At 35.5% G+C, this 17902-nt stretch overlaps 1 protein-coding gene across 1 annotated transcript; it reads right to left on the reverse strand.

Annotated features, from left to right (window-relative positions):
- Positions 1-1451: 1451 nt before the first annotated feature.
- Positions 1452-4758, reverse strand: LOC110889794 (60S ribosomal protein L6). The gene is made up of 5 exons (XM_022137359.2): positions 4615-4758; positions 3201-3464; positions 2920-3026; positions 1884-2065; positions 1452-1808 (listed from the first exon to the last, which is right to left on the reverse strand). The coding sequence occupies exons 2-5, from the start codon at positions 3455-3457 to the stop codon at positions 1653-1655; spliced, it is 702 nt and encodes a 233-aa protein (XP_021993051.1). The 5' UTR covers positions 3458-3464; positions 4615-4758; the 3' UTR covers positions 1452-1652.
- Between the last annotated feature and the right edge of the window lie 13144 nt (positions 4759-17902).

The raw sequence follows: 17902 nt of genomic DNA on the forward strand, positions 1-17902 counted from the left end.
CAAACCAAACCGAAATAGCGTAAAAAAACCAACGCCCAAACTGGTTTGGAACCGAATCGAAACCGGCACCTAAACCGCCTTGGCCAAAAAACGGTACTAGACCAAACCGGTTTTTAAACCGGAAGAACTGATAAATGGCCAACTCTAGGTAAAACAAGTATTAATTGATTGGAAAAAAAATGTAGAGATTTAATAAAGAAATACTTACAGAACTATATAGCTAATTATCATATAACTAACAAATATCAAACTTGGTATCTGAGTTTACTCTAGTTGTTTGTTTTTAGTGCATTTTTTTATACTTTCAATTTTACCCTTATACTTTAAATAATATATGCTTTTAATCCGTTTAATTTTTATTTGATTTGATTTTTCTTTTTGTCGTTATCTTTTTTCTTTTTTAAAGTTGAATACGTAGCTGTGTTGAAAACCCCGTTTAAAAACTTTCGTTCGTTAACTTTTTTAAGAAAGTTTTATTTTTTAAAGAGCCTCTCTTGGGGTATATGGTGTCTATGGTTTTTGTGTTTTTTGATTAGGTTGTTATACCAAGTGTCGGTACTATACAAGTACCTAAACTAAACAAACCGAATTGATATTGACTGAGTTCCCCTACCATCACACGGGGGAATCCTGCTAGTTATATATAACAACAGTTGTAAGTTGCAGACACAATAGACTTATTGGGTTTCTCACATTCTCTGCTATACTTTTAGAGTTTCTCATATTCGTCACAAAAGTTTTCAAGTTTTAATGTCGTGGCACTGTAATCCACTTAATCAAGTTGGCACTCATCTGATACTAATGCTAAACATTAAAGCTAAACCCTAAATACTAATGCTAAACCTTAAAGCTAAACTCTAAATACTAATGCTAAACCTTAAAGATAAACCTTAAAAAGTAAATTGTTTCCCCTCAAACATAGATGTATAATAGTTATGTTCCACTTCTCTCAAAAAGCTTTGAAAACCTTGTGCACACAAAAAATAAGTGTGACTGGGCCAATTGGTCAATGAACGAATAGATATAACTACAATAAAATACACTAAACTTGAAAAAAAAAATTAACTACTTTTCTACATTACACGAATAAACCTAAATTTAAACCGGAACCATTGTTACTTCTCTACATTACACGAATAGATCTAAATTATGTCTTTGCCCATGTTTGAACTGGAGACCTCTGACTTTATCAAGTGGGCTATCCTCTGAAAAATATTTCATACTTGGATTCAAAAATCATTGAAGAGCATTGATCACTTTTATTGTTTATTGAGATACTTGCACAAATGGTCGGTCTTTTGGTATACACTAGTGATCCTTTTTGCATACTAGATCATTATATGTATGGTCTTTGTCACCAACACATGTTAAAAAAAATGTTCATAAATTAATATGAATACATCATTTGTAGAGATGAAGAACAAAAAGCGTTATAGTCTGAAATCAGTGAGTACCAAACATGCTCATTTGCTATCATCAAGCAAAGATAATGATTGAATAGAATATTCTTTGGAAAATTTTAAGGTACTTGAAGTTGAAACATATAAAGAGAAATTCATAGTCAACTCAGCACAAAACAAAAACAAAAACAAAAAAACTGCATCCTCTAGATCTATGATAACATGAGACATGATTTTACTTAACATAAATCCTTAAAACACAAGCTCATGAGGCTTCATGCCTGCCTTGAGTGAGAATCTAGCCCCCAAATAGCTTTTCAGATCTGGAACAGCTTCGATGGCTGCAATCAACGCTGCATCGACGGTTTTCTGGTCGTCTTTCTTGTCTTGTGGGAGGACGTTCTTCTCCTATAACGCGCATCGACCAAAAAACAATTAGGTATACGAAAACATGGACCCAAAGGAGATATAAGCCAACAATACCTCTTTCTCTGCTTCAAAAAACTCGCCCTCGCCTTTCTTCTTCTTTTTCTCAACCTTCTTTCCAAAGTACTTGTCGTCAAACTTTTCCACATTTACCCCTGAGATGTCTACCTTTGTTGATGTGGCGATAACGTACGACTGGTTCACTCTCCTCAAAGGAACACCATTGATCTTAAAGGGACCTATATATAAAAAACAAGTCAATGATTCCAAAAAACATAATAGAATTTGGATAAAAACCGATAACAATATGTGAATAAACATTTGAGTACAGGTTGATCTCTACCAACAATCATACTTGAAACAATGTATAATAAATAAAAATCTTCATAAAATGATATGTACATATACAAATCTAATTCGTTTCATCTTTTGAATTTCAACACTTGAAAAATTCATAAAAACTGTTATATTTAGAGTAAATTACAAAAATCGTCCTCTATGTATGTCACTTATTGCAACTGTCTCCTTTTTCTACAATAATTACAGAAAACGTACTCTCCTGTTTGTAAACCCTTGCAAGTTATGTCCTTTAGCTCTATCTCAGTTAATTTGTTGTGGTTAAATATGACCAAATGGACCCCACATGAGGGTATTTTGGTCATTTTACTCTCATGTGAGGTCCATTTGTTCAGATTTAACCACAAAAATACCCTCATGCGGGGTCCATTTGGTTAGATTTAACCACAAAAATTAACCGAGTTAGGGCTAAAGGACATAACTTGCAAGGGTTTGCAAACATCGAGTACGTTTTCAATAATTATTGAAGACAAAGGACACAGTTTGCAATAACTGACATACATAAAGGACGATTTTTGTAATTTACTCTTTATAATATTGGTACAAGTACACTTAATCTAAAAATGAGAAAAAAAAATAAAAAAATAACAAATAGAGCATTAGCAACTGCAAACATAAAAATAAAATAAAAAACTATTTTATGAAAAAAAGAAGTATGCAAAACTGGCAAACACAAAAAATAAATAAATAAATCAAGGGTTTTAATCAACAGATATGAAGATAAAAAATAAATTACCAGTAACCAGCAACAATCCAGAAGTAAGTTGTTTCAGAAAAACAACCCTCTTTCCCTTGAATCTCCCGGCCAGTATAATCAGCACAGTTCCTGGGGTAATGCTAGCCCTAAACACGTAAAAACGATCAAAAAAAATCAACAAGAACAATATATCCATGACTTAAACATAACATTCAATAGCGCACCGCTAGCGAGAGGCTATCTGGTCAACAAATCGTCTACATGAACCTCTCGCCTCACGCTTTTAAGACCACGGGCATAAAAACAATCAATGTATATACCTGAGTTTAGTTGGTCTGGCTTTGCGCTTGTTAACAAGCGGTTTCTTAACATCATCAGCTGGGTAAAACTTTGGGGGTTTCTCAGCTGGAGCGGCAGCAGCAGCTTGCTTCTCATGTTTAGGGAATGCACCACCATTCTTAGCCTTGATGGCCCATAAACCCCTCTTGTGGTACATCTTGGACCGTGAGTATTTGCCCACACCCCTGATCAAGTCAGGGTTCCTGCTAACGTGTGGCTTTCTGTCCTTCGGTGCCATTGGTCTTCTGCTTTTACAACAATGACCGTTTAAAATTCCAATACCAAAACACAAGTTTTCAATGGCTTTAAAGGTACTAAAATTGTAAATTTCGAACACGAAAAGAACCTAGCTTAAGATTCATGGGTATTGGTTTAGTATCTATGCAGTTAATGCGGTAAAATACCGGATATCGGTCAAGGACTGATATTAGAGATACAGGTTATCTCGATGAGATATCAGTGGGATATTGGTAATTTTAATATAATGTAGAATTTATATATATAGCAATATAACACTAATAATTCAGTGATATATCGAATCTATCGGTTTTATCTGTCAAATATCAGTGATATATCGGTTATATCAGTCAATATCGCCGATATTATCGGTACCGATATTTTGACCGATATTTGAGACCGATATTTTAATAGGGGACAGATATAACATCAATACTAACTGCATAGTATAAATAAGTCCGGGTCATCTTCTAGTCGAACCCACTAACAAGTTTTAGCTAAACAGGCTGTGTTCAGGTCAACCGGTCTGGCTAGTGAGTTAACCCCTTATTTTTCTAGTTTTTTTGAAAAGGATGTTTTGTGTTATAAAACAAACAGGTTGGGTATTTTACACATAAACTTACAATTTTAAAAAAGTCTTAAAATTTTATAAATAAATGTAAATCTTTTATATAAAATTATAACTTTAAAGTATAAATACGATTTAAAAGATAAAACAGGTCTCTTCATGTCAACATGCAAATATTTGTGTTGCGTTCGGGTTCGGGTTCATACCTTAAGTTCATCACACTCTAAAAACACACATTATTTCACATTTTTTTATTAAATTCATATATCATCATTACAAATATATGATAACATATCTAATCAAACAACAAATCAAGTAAAAAACAGTTTTTTTAGCTCAAAATTTTCTAACTTTCAGCTCAAACTAAACTAATTCAAAATGCTACAATTCTTAATCGGCTAAAAATTCGAAAAACTTCACAGAATAATGCGAAATCAGCAATTTGCAGACACTAATAAATATATTACAACTTATTAACATACAAAATCTCGATAAATGTAAGTAAAAATTAATGTATGACGAAAAGAAGAACATATTAAAGATGTTTGTAGTAAGAATCAATAATCAATTGAAGATAAAACGAAGGTTACCGGTGATTTGTTGCTCCGATGAAGCGCGGCGGGTTGAAGGGGCAGAGAGGGTTGAAGGGATGAAACCCTAATAGGTTGTGATATATGATAAAAATGAGTGGGTTTGTTGGGCTTAATGATGGGCTTTTGTTGGGTCTAATAGATGTGCAGGATTTGCAATGGTGTTTTATGTTGGGTTGATTGTAGGAATGGTTATGGCCCATAGTATTATTATTATTATTATTATCATTATCATTATCATTTTATTTGAATAGTTGAGTGTTTGAATAGTCGGAATATTTTCTTATCAAACAAGGTGTTACAAAAGTATTTTTTAATATGACACGTGTTAGAAAGTGATAAGTTCATACGACACGAAAATATATAGGTTTTGGGTTGGTATATCTAAGCTTTTAGAAAACGAGTCGTGTTTGAGTCGAGCTGATTAAATAAATGTGTTGTGTTCATGTTGACCTTTTAGCAGGCTTAGTTAAACAAGTAGATCCACTATCATGTTTAACTCGTTTTTTATAACCCACCAACCCGATTAACACGTTTACAACTTGACTATTACTCACGACCCATTTGGCACGTTCAAATAAATGGGTTAAACCAAACGTGTTCAAATTACAAGATTTTATGTATGTGCAGGCGAAGGTTAATGTTTTTGACACAAATAAAAATATGGGTCGTTTTTAGTTGACCTATCAACCCGACACGATAGGTCATCCTAACAAATACAAAGTGTTGTACTTTGTAGCTCATTTTCAATGGGTCATTTAGTTACCATGCATGTTGAAATGCCTTTCGATATTACTTTTGATCAGGTCTTGCTGAATGGTTTGTCAATAGTAGTTGCGCGTTAGCAATAACTAAGCATTAGTGGTAACCGATCACCAGTAGCAACGATCTCAGAAGCAAGTGTCTTATTAGTGGTAACTACAACAAAAGGTATATTGTTGGTACTAACTACATCAATAATAAGCATGCTATATATCGTTAGTAACTTGGGCACTCAACAATTGTTGTTAGCAATAACTAGTCATTAGCAAAAACTTAGGTAATCAACATTAACTTGATTATTATTGAAGGAGTAACCATGTTAGTATTAAGCAGACAATCATCAATGATAATTGAGTTACCATTGAACGAATTTTCTGTTGTCGGAGAATTATTATTGACCTCCAAGTTTCTAAGTAACATATACTTTTTCACGAAAAAGTTATATTGTTTTAACTAAATTTTGTGATGGTTCCCCAACTATAAAAACATAAGTGTTTGATCATTACCTGGTACACGGTTTCATAATAGAGACATGCATTCTCATTTTTGTTTCTCTTTGAATAATTTGGTTCAAATTTTGAATGTTCCATAGAAATAATTCAATCTAATACTGATAAATCCAGGATTTAGAAGGTATAAAACTTACACGTTTAGCGTTAAGGCTCATTGACCTCTCCAAATGCGGATGGTCCAATTTTATTTTCGATCTGGCACAATCGATTTTTTACTCTTTTTCATTGGTTGTGGACTGTGGTCCTGATGGGGATGAGAAGAAAAATTTTCCATTAGTTGTGGTCCTTAGAAAAAAAAAGTCTCAGTTTTACTATGTCTAATAATAATAATAATAATAATAATAATAATAATAATAATAATAATAATAATAATAATAATAACATAAAATAGTGTTAGAAAGATATGTAATTGCTATAAAATAGTGTTAGAAAGATATGTAATTGCTATTATTATTATTATTATTATTATTATTATTATTATTATTATTATTATTATTATTATTATTATTATTATTGATGATATCTATTAATTTCTAACACTTTTGAGGAATAGTGGCCTTTTTTGGGTTTTGTCTTTTTCTTTTTTTCTTTTCTTTCTTTGTTTTTTTACACTAAAAATTTCTAATATGGCTTTTTTTGTTTTTTTTATTGTTTTGTTTTGTTTTTTCTTTCTTTCTTTCAGTCTGTACAGTAAACTTTATTATTTTCATTTTTTAATAAAATTTTAGTGTTGTTAGATATTTATTATGTTTTTTTCTCTGGTTTGATCATTGTTTGGTTGTTATTGATCCTGTCTATTAATCTTTGAGGAATAGTGGTCTTTTTTTTGGGTTTTGTCTTTTCCTTTTTTTCTTTTCTTTCTTTCTTTACACTAAAAATTCCTAACATGGCTTTTTTTGTTTTTTTATTGTTTTGTTTTGTTTTTTCTTTCTTTCTTTCTTTCTTTCTTTCTTTATGTACGGTAAATTTATTATTTTCATTTTTAATAAAGTTTTAGTGTTGTTAGATATTTATTACGTTTTTTTTTCTTGAGTTTGTTCGTCGTTTGGTTGTTATTTACCACGATGTTTAGTGGTCACATTTAGTCTCTCATAGTTTTTTACCCCATCAAAATTTCAATACGTGTTGGTATACATTCAACTTCGTCTTTATTTTATGCCACGTGAGTCACTCGATGTTAAAAATTCGTGATTTTGTTTAACGTTTTTTCCGATTCTGGCCGCCGTTTGATTGCTACTTAGCACAGTTTTACGCCTCACGCCCCACATTCCGCAACGTTGGCAACACGGTTTTATGCCCTCGCCTGCAATGCTGGAGGTTAAGACTAGTTATTATTATTCATGTTTTTTATAGTTGATAAAATGTTTAATATAATAAGAATTAACTTACGAATTTAAATTACGGGATGAGGGACTTGAGAAATAAAAGCTTGTATATCACATCATCTCACGTCGCCGTGAGAGGGAGAGATCGTACCATTTTCATAATAAACAGAAACAACTTTTACTGTTTCACGTATTTCGGCACCCTATTTTTGCTTTCCTTTAGAATAAAGGGTATGGAGAGGATGGGCTTGGAGGGGATGAGCCGCCACGTCGACGCCACGTAGGAATGGCTCGGAGTGGATGGACCTAGAGGGGGGGGGATGAACCCCTTTATGTATATATATGTATGTATGTATGTATAGGTATATGTGAGAGGCAAGAGAAGAAAGGAGGACCGGCTACCCCGGCTGTGGGGTGCCGGGTGTGCCGAGCCGAGCCCCAGGGGGGCGGTGTGGGGGACCGGCGCCGGTCCTAGCCGGGCCTCAGCCGGCCCCCATACCTTCTAGTCTTAGGATAATGCTTTAAAGATTTCATCTGCAAATCCTTCCAAAATATGTCTTTGATTTGTCCATTTTCATATAACTTAATTAATATTTCAGCAACCATTTCAGTAAATTTATTTATCTTTCATATAAATATATAAAAAACCATCACTTGAAACTAACCGTAAAACCCTTTTAAGCCTTCAAAAAACATGTTCGAAACTGACCTTAAAACCCTTTTAAGCCTTCAAAAAACATGTTCGAAGAAATTATACACTCTCTTAGAAGACAAAGTCGATGGAAACCCCACCGGCTTTGCCTCCCCCTCCCTCATACTTTCACGACGTTGCAATTTTATCTCCTTGACTTTGGTACCTTCGAAGTCTCATAAAATGGCAAATTTAGTCCCTAAACTAATACTCCATTTTACAAATAGTTTGCTTTTGACACCCCAACTTGTGATAGTTTCCTTTTCAGCCCCAACTTTTTTATAGTTTCCTACTTACCCCAAAACTTTATCAAATTTTATCTTTACCCTTTCTTAGCCCTTAAGTTTAGGAAATGTATTTTTAACCACTTAACTTTTTATTAACTTTGTAAATGCCACCTTCACCACCTCGAGAGTTTTTGGCTTGACGATATAAATTCGAGTTAGTCAGGTCGCGTATAATACATTATGATTGTACGATATAAATTCGATTTGCGTTACGTTTTGATCCAATCGCAATGCAACTATAGGTTACATTGAGTTCAATCGGATACGTCAGGACGTGCGTTTTCATATGGTTAACACATCACATAACAGTTGGACTAATCTGTTCGATATTTGCGAAGTAACCGCGCTGCAACGCGCACAGGTCTTATTACTAGTTCTATCCTAAAATTCTAGTCCATACGATATGAACCTTAGACATGTGATTTGGTTGAGTTTTAAAGTTGAAATTGTGTATTTCTTTCTGTGTATTTCTTTCGGACTTCGGACAAGATTAAGAAGTTGAAAACCTTAATATTACTTTGTGTATTTTATAATGGCTTGAATATGTGTATTTTATAATAATGGCTTAAATAAGGAGATAGGGTGATAATGGCTTAAATTATTGGCTTTTGAAATTATATGGAGACATTCTCTCCATAATCTTCTCCCCAATTTTAGTCCATGTTTCCTCTCCCTAATTTTAGTCATAATAGTTGATTCCTTTTTTTTATTTTGTCCTTTATATTTTCTATATAAACAGAGTCATACTCTCTGTTCTTGTATTCAGAAAATAAAACTCAATAAAAAGGGATACCTTTGAATTTCTTAATGGTATCAGAGCAGTGATCCTACTGCTCGATTAAAGACACATGACGGGTAGATTTAATGATGATGAGGATGATTGGGTTATGGATTCGGAAGCCACCGAACACACAACTTATCTAAACAATATTCTTGAAAACAAAAGAAAGGATCCTCATGAAATGCCTGTGGTTATTCCTAATGGTGATGCGATCCCGGTTGAAGGAAAGGGTGACTATACTTTACCAGGAGGCACCAAAATAAAGGGAATATTGCATGTCCCAAAGTTTACTTGCAATCTTCTTTCCGTCAGTCGTTTGACTAAAAATCTTCAATGTTCTGTGACTTTCTTTCCTGGTTTTTTGTGTGATGCAGGGTCTCCGTTCGAGGAACTTGATTGGTGCGTGTAAGTGTAAAGGAGGTCTATACCGAATGGGGATGTTTGGGAAAGAGAGAAATGCTATGACTGTTACGGTTGAAAGATGGCATAAAAGGTTGGGACATACATCTCAAGAAAAACTTGCTAAGGTTGATTTTCTCAAAGGTGTTTCTTTTAATCTTAGAAATAATGTTTGTGATTCTTGTTCTAAGGCTAAACATACGAGATCGCCTTTTCCATTAAGTAAAATTAAAACCAAATGATGTTTTGAGTTATTGCATTGCGATGTGTGGGGCAAATATCGCATTCCTTCACTTTCTGGGGCAAATTATTTTTTGACCATTGTTGATGATTTTAGTAGAAGTGTTTGGGTTTTTCTTATTAAATATAAAAGTGATGCTAGTACTTGTTTGGTCAATTTTTGCAAGATGATTGAAAGCCAATTTTACAAAAACGTCAAGAGAATAAGGTGTGATAATGGTGAGGAGTTCACATCAAACCTTATGTTGAATTTTTACTCTAAACAAGGAATTTTGTTAGAAACCACGTGTCCACATACGCCTCAACAAAATGGAGTTGTTGAGCGTAAGCATAGACATTTGCTTGATACGGCTCGGGCTTTACGGTTTGAAGCTAATTTGCCAAAACGTTTTTGGGGGGAATGTGTTCTGACGGCCACATATATTATCAATCGATTACCCTCTAAAACTCTTGGTGACAAAACTCCATATGAGTTGTTGTTCAACCAAAAACCCGAATATGACCACATGAGGGTCTTTGGTTGTCTAACTTACTTTTGGAGTATTGAAACAAAGGGTGACAAGTTCGAAGTGAGGGGGAGACCCGGGATTTTCTTGGGCTATCCTCCAGGAGTAAAAGGTTACAAAATATTTGACATTGAAAGCAAAAAAATTGTTGTGTCACGAGACGTGAAATTTCATGAAAATACATTCACATTTCCCATTCAAGCCCACGATATTGTTCCAGCACAAGCCCATGATAATGAAGATATGTTCATTCCTGTTCAAGCCCACGATGATGAAAGCCCACATCAAGAACCATATGTTACTTCTAATGAAATGCCTAATGATGGGCCTATTTCCAGCCCACAAACCGTGGGACATGAGGATGCCCATATGACTCAAGAAAATAATGGTGAAAGTGATCCAACAATAAATCGTGAAGAGGTTTCTCACCAAAACCGTGAATCACATACCAATATTGAAACCTCACGACTAAAGAGGGATCGAACTCAACCCAAACGGCTTCACGATTTCGTTGTGAATCTTCCCCCTTCGGTCGACCATACACATACCGCAACAACTCAAGACACCTCCACGGTACACCCTATAGCCAATTATCTTTCTTATGAAAAATTTTCTAATGCTCACAAAATTTTTTTGGCGGCCATCACTACTGCTGATGAGCCGAAACATTTTAAGCAAGCTATGAAAGATCCAAGATGGATTGAAGCCATGAAGAAAGAGATTCAAGCCCTTCAGCAAAACAACACGTGGACTCTTGAATCCTTACCGGAAGGAAAACGAGCTATTGATTCTAAATGGGTCTACAAGATCAAGTATAAACCAAATAGGGATGTCGAAAGATACAAAGCCCGCCTCGTAGCAAAGGGGTTTACTCAAATTGAAGGAGAAGATTTCCATGACACGTTCGCTCCGGTAGCAAAGTTGGTGACTGTTCGAACATTACTATTCGTGGCCACTAAAAACAATTGGCTCATTCACCAGCTTGACGTCAACAATGCCTTTCTACATGGCGATCTAGAATAAGAGGTGTACATGAAAATACCGCAAGGTTTTTCTAAAGAGAATGAGGATCGGGTATGTCGTTTAAGAAAATCTCTTTATGGTCTGAAACAAGCGTCAAGAAATTGGTGTTAAAAATTTACCACGGTTCTTCTTGGCCTCGGGTTTTGTTCATCCAAATCGGATCATTCTCTCTTCTTCTACAAAATCACTGAAACATTTATTGCTATACTCATTTATGTTGATGACATTATCATGGTTGGTAATAATTCCAAGAAGATACAAGAAATCAAGCAATGTTTGCATGAAAAGTTTAGCATCAAAGGCCTAGGTGAACTGAAGTATTTCCTTGGCATCGAAGTGGCAAAAACCTCTCGTGGTCTTGTTTTGAGCCAACGAAAGTATACTCTTGACATCTTGGAAGATAGTGGTATGGGAGGATGTTGGCCGTCTTTCTTTCCAATTGAACAAAATCTAAAGCTTACTATGGACGACAAAGAATCTAAGGTTGATGCTAGTAACTATCGGCGGCTCATTGGTCGATTATTATACCTTCAGGCCACTCGTCCAGATATAGCCTACTCGGTTAACACCCTTAGCCAGTTTGTATCGGACCCTCGTCAGAACCACCTGGATGATGTGTTTAGGATCCTTCGATATCTCAAAGCGACCCCAGGTCAAGGCATACTCCTACCAAAAGAAGGTGGCACTAATCTGGTTGCATACTCTGATTCGGATTGGCTCGGTTGTCCTCTCACTGGACGTTCTCGAACTGGATATATGCTACTGCTCGGAGGTGCTCCAGTTTCGTGGAAAACCAAGAAGTAGTCGGTTGTCTCACGCTCTTCGGCTGAAGCTGAATATCGCGCCATGGCTACCACTGTTAGCGAGATCATTTGGCTACGATGGCTTTTGAAGGAACTGGGCCTTCCACAACTTGGGCCTACTACCCTTTTCTGCGATAACCAAGCTGCTCGCCACATTGCCAACAACCCGGTCTTCTATGAACGCACTAAACATGTTGAGATGGACTGCTATTTTGTTCGAGAACGTGTACAATCCAAAGAAATTTCTCCTATGCCCATCGACTCGAAACTTCAACTTGCTGACCTTCTTACGAAGGGACTTGGAGCTTCACAACTTCGCTTTCTACTCAACAAGCTGGGCATTGTCAACCTTCACGCTCCAGCTTGAGGGGGAGTATTGGCTTTTGAAATTATATGGAAACATTCTCTCCATAATCTTCTCTCCATAATCTTCTCTCCATAATCTTCTCCCCAATTTTATTCCATGTTTCCTCTCCCTAATTTTAGCCATAATAGTTGATTCCTTTTTTTATTTTGTCCTTTGTATTCTATATAAACAGAGTCATACTCTCTGTTCTTGTATTCAGAAAATAAAACTCAATAAAAAGGGATACCTTTGAATTTCTTAATAAATATGTGTATTTTATAATGGCTTAGATAAGGAGATGAGATGATATATAGACCGATTAAATTATAATGGCTTAATAAATATATAGACCGATTAAATTGTATATTGACAAATGATAATCGCAATGAAATCTTTTTATAAATTTGATATAATTAAGTTTGAGTTTGAAATGATTTTGTGCTTATATAATTAAATTTGAGTTTAAAATTATTTTGAGCTTTACTATTAATGAAAAAAATTATTTAAATACTATAAACTAGCAACTTATCTTTGAATATAGGTGTTGTTAGGGCTGCAAACGAACCGAATGAAAATGAACAAGTCCTTGTCCGTGTTTGTTTGTTAAGAAATATATGTGTTCAAGAACTGTTCATGAACGCTTACCGAACGAGATTTTATGTTCGTGTTTGTTTGTTAAGGAAACGAACTTGTTCGTGTTCATTTGTGTTTGTTTGTTAATTTTAGGCAACGAATGAAAACGGACGATGATGAACACAAATGAGCACAAACTAATGTTCATGAACACAAATGCTAACAAACGAACGCAAACAAACGATCATGAACAAAATATATGATATATTGACACTTATTAAATATTTTATTTGTCGGAATTTTAACGTATTTAAATAAAATATAAAATCTAAAACACTAATGAATTATCAAACACAAACGAACATGTTACCGAACGTTCACGAACATAAATGAACGAACACGCCCTCTGTTCATGTTTGTTCATTTATCTAAACGAACGAAATTTCTTATTTGTGTTCGTTTGTTTAATCAACGAATGAACACAAACGAACTTCCCGCCGAATGGTTCACGAACTGTTCGTCGGACATTTGGTTCGTTTACAGCCTAGGTGTTGTATCTAATGGTTTAGAAGTTTTTTAAAGAGTAAATTGTCATTGTAGTCCTTGAGGTTTGTCTAAATTTGTCATATTAGTCCAAATGGTTTTTTTTCTCCTCTGGGTCCCTGACTTTTCACTTTTGTTGCCATTTTGATCACATAACCTAACTCCATCCAAAAACCCCATCTTTAACCAGGGGTATTTTGGGGATTTTCAATTTAAATGTTTCCAGATGCTATTTTGATCCATTCTGAAAAAAAAAACTCATTTACTCTAAATATTGTTATTCAGTTTTTAAAACATTTCCCCACATAATCCTCTATAACAAGCTCTTCCAAGAAATCTTCCACCACCTCCCTCCTCCGTCATCCTCTACCGTCTCCCTCTCACCTAACCACCCATCCCTACCCTCTCTCTCATCCTTCCTCTCTCACCACACCTCCCTCTCTTCTCTCTCCGTCTCCTCCTCCGCTAGAACCACCGTCTTCTCTTGCGATCTCCTCCGCTCCATCTCCGCCGCCTGTCCTCAGTTATCATCTCTCTCAATCATCCTCTCCAGACCTCTTCTCTCTCTTCAACTTCGGATCGATGAGACCTGCATACTTTACAACATTCGATGAGAGCTTTGTTGTGTGGTGTGGGGCCAAAGCTAGTGTTCTGCAGAACTTGGATTGTTCTGCAACAGTGGCTTGCCTATAAGGCATGGTGTAGTCTTCATCTACGTCATGGTTATATGTAGGGGCAATGAGTGGCTTATAAACTACGCGACTACTTTGCACTCTTGTGGTGTAAACACTAGTACTATCACCTTCATGGTATCTAGGGTCGAACTCATTGGGGCACACTTCCCAGTTCTCAACTTATCTGTGTGTACAATGATGGTCACAATTGTCATCATGGTACCTCCCAGTGTCCCTGTGCGTCTTGCTCTTATGCTCTTGCATGCCTCCTCTCGTGTGATCGCTCGTGATGACAAGTGGTCCATGGATGCAATGAGGAGATTCATATTGCAAGGTGAGTGCCTTCGATGGGCTCTCTGTTGTGCTTGCGCACACAACAATGCGTATTTGTCAGCAAGTGCTGCTTGCAGCTTGGTAAACCAAGTTTTAGGGGTTTCCCCCTTTGGAAACTCTGGTTCATGTTGCGCCTGCGTGTTCGCATGGCGAAAACTGTAGGATATGTATTGGTTTGTCTGTGAGGTGTTGCTAGTAACCTTGTTGTTGGTACCCACAACGTTGTTTTCCTGGTCGTATTTGTAGTTGTTGGGATCAGGGTCGTGCAAGGTGGCCCCAACGACTGCATACTTCGAACCGGAACCATACAGTGGAAGAGGATATGGAGTTTTATCAGCCATATGATCGGAAGGAATGAAGAAAGTTTTGTTCTAGTAGATGGGATGACACCGATAAAGAAAAACCGGTTAAAGTCCTTCGGGGAATGAACCCAAGAGTAGGTATTTCGACCGGGGGGTTAACTTCAAGGTCTCTTCTTCAATCGATATAGCTTAGATGATCTACAAAATAAAACACCATGAGCTCGTTACGAGAAGGAGATGTGGGGTTTTTCTCGTAACCACCATCCGGAGTGAGAAGGAGTATTGTTCTTTCTAGGAAGAAAAGAAGTGTGAGTTAAGTTTGAGGGTATAAGGAATCGGATCTTTAAATGTTTGGTAGATGTTGGTGTTTATAGTCGAAGGGTTAGAGAAGGAGTTGGACTGATGGGCTAATGGGTCGGCTGTCGTTGTCAAGGAATATCTATTCGGTCCCCTCTGTTACGACAGGCAGTGTTTGCAGAGGTGTGGGTATACTGGCTCATCATGATTGGTTACACGTCGCTTGGTATATGTACTTGTTGTCACATCTGTCATCAGCTGTTAGTGAAGATCATGGAGCAGTGAGTGGCGCATCCTGATTGGTTACACGTCATTGTCCCTTTGTACTATTTGTCCCCTACACGATTGATCATTGTGGAGATTGGTTGTGGCAGAGCCTGCCGCTTGTTGATTGGTTGTATGTTGCTGCTACTTGTACTAGGCTACTAGTTGTACTTTATGAGCTGTCATGGGTGTGCGTTTGCATGAGGACCCCGCGGGAACCTTGCAACAAGCTGAGTGTCTTTGACAATTAAGTGTGGGTATAGTCCTGTGCGCGCATGACGTACATGACATTTAGGACAATATCCCTTCGGCTATTATAACATATTTTGATGATTATCACTCCATTATTGTAATTGTGTGAATGCTCTCGAATTATATATTTTCATAAATTTCTTAATATTCCATCTTTAACCTAAAATGATCATAACCATCTTAATTCCTGTTTCTTTTTATGGCTCCTCGTCACGACCTAAGACGTTGTGCCTTCCTTTCAATAATTTTCATGCTAATAAGAAGGTATAGGCTCGCGGGTATGTTTTAAATTCACATGTGAAAAAAGAAAGTTACATGGATACCCAAATACATGCATTAAATCTATAACGTAGACCAAATTCTCTAAGGATATATGTTAAATAATCTATAGCTTGGGTTTTACAGCAAAGCTGGTCCGTTTGTTGTCGCTTTATTTTCTCCCGATTGTCTTAGGTTTTACAGCTCTGCTGGTCTGTTTCTATTTTTCATAGAATTTCCTCCATTTAAAAGAAACATAATCTACAAGTAATTATTTTGGCATGTAGTTATTTAATTATTCTAAATGTTAAAATATTACCGCTTTTAGGTTCATCTAAACAGTTGCGTACGCATTAAAGTCTTCAGATCACACCACAAATGCTTTCAAAATGCAACAACAAAAAAGTATAAAAGCTCTTATTACCCTTCAAATATGTTTAATATTTTTCTTTTTTCCTTAATCTCTATCTATAATAAAAGAACAAAAGGTTGGAACACCTGTCCCCTCCACATTCATCTGAGACACATGTCCCCTTCTCCTTTCATTTGCTATCGTGTTCGTCATTAAGCCTATCCACGTCTCCTTATTCTGAACATGGTTTTTTTGTTCCATGTATTCTTACAAACCCTAATCATTTCCCCGAAATATTCAGCCGTTTCTCTATCTTGCTTATCTCCTTTATTCTCAGTCAATTGTAAGATGCTTCTCCTACATCAAAGATCTATTTTTTTTCTACTCTTCACCTTCATCGCAATCTAACAGGTATTTGGATGTTCGATTTCTGTTGATTGACTTTGATTTATTTGAGGTAAAGTCATTGCAAGCTTGTGTTCCACATATAAGATATATTCTCTAGGGTTTCACACAATCCAACAGCTGACCTCCTGCCGCAGACCACCTTTCATCCTGTAAGATTTCTTTCATCTCAGATCTATTAATCTCATTACAATTTTGTTGAAGAACTTAATCGCATCAGATATGATGAATTTCATATGATTTGGTTTATCAATGATGAATTTTGTGATGTTTTTGAACTTAATTGCATCAGATTTAGTGAATTTTATGTGATATGCGCTAGCGGTGATGAGTTTTGTGATGTTTATGAACATAATCGCATCAGATTTGTGCCTTTTGTTAGTTTTATTTAGGTATAAATTTCTATTTGTATCATCATCCCCTATTCCATTCGTTACTTGCTGAAATGTTTCTTCAGATTTTCAATTCATTGTTATAACCTCAAAAATGTAACTAAAACACATTTATGAATCCGTAAAAATGTTTAGATTATTCATATACTCTTTATTGTTAATATGGTTTTTATTGTTTAGAGTGCTTATTGGCTTTTGTAGATTGTATTGCAAACCCCTAAATTGAGATGCCTCTCGCTTTCATGGTCACGAATGCACCAGAAGAAACTTCAAGTTGTTACTCTCAATTATGTGAACAATTGTGCTTATTTGGAGAATTAGGTTTCTAGAAACCTTATCTGGAAAAAATAGGTTTATGGAATTGTAATTAGTCACTTCTATGATTGTTTTGTGTAACATTCCCAAAATTTTTTATTTATAAAATTTAAAATAAAATATATAAAAACTTATGTTATTAAACGGATAGATCATGGGTAAAGTTGACCTATAGAAATATGAAGTATTTTGGCAAACGTAGGAACTGTTTAATAATTATAATAATAAAAATACGTTATAATTAACCTTACTCCGTTTTTAGTGAAACTTAGGCCAAAGTGTAGATAAAAATATTCTCATTTTAATAACATATTCATCATTTTATAAAACGTCATATTTTAGAAGTTACAAGCGCCAAATAAGTGAAGCAGTTAAATTAGTTATAACATATATATATATATATATATTAAATAAAATAATAATACAATAATAATTCAAAAGCCAACATATCAAAATTGAAATGCATGCATGAGACTTGAAAATTTGTGAAGTACTAGACGTGGAAGTCAAAAGAAAATTGAAGGAATTTAATGGGGGGATACGTGGCTCAATTTGAAGGCAACAGACCAAACTTGCGTGAACTTTAAGCTAACCAAATTTGGTATAAATAGAACATACTTTCAACCATTCTAATTGTTCAGCCTCTATCTTTT

The sequence above is a fragment of the Helianthus annuus genome, chromosome 11 (genome assembly GCF_002127325.2).
Source record: "Helianthus annuus cultivar XRQ/B chromosome 11, HanXRQr2.0-SUNRISE, whole genome shotgun sequence".
Taxonomy (NCBI): domain Eukaryota; kingdom Viridiplantae; phylum Streptophyta; class Magnoliopsida; order Asterales; family Asteraceae; genus Helianthus; species Helianthus annuus.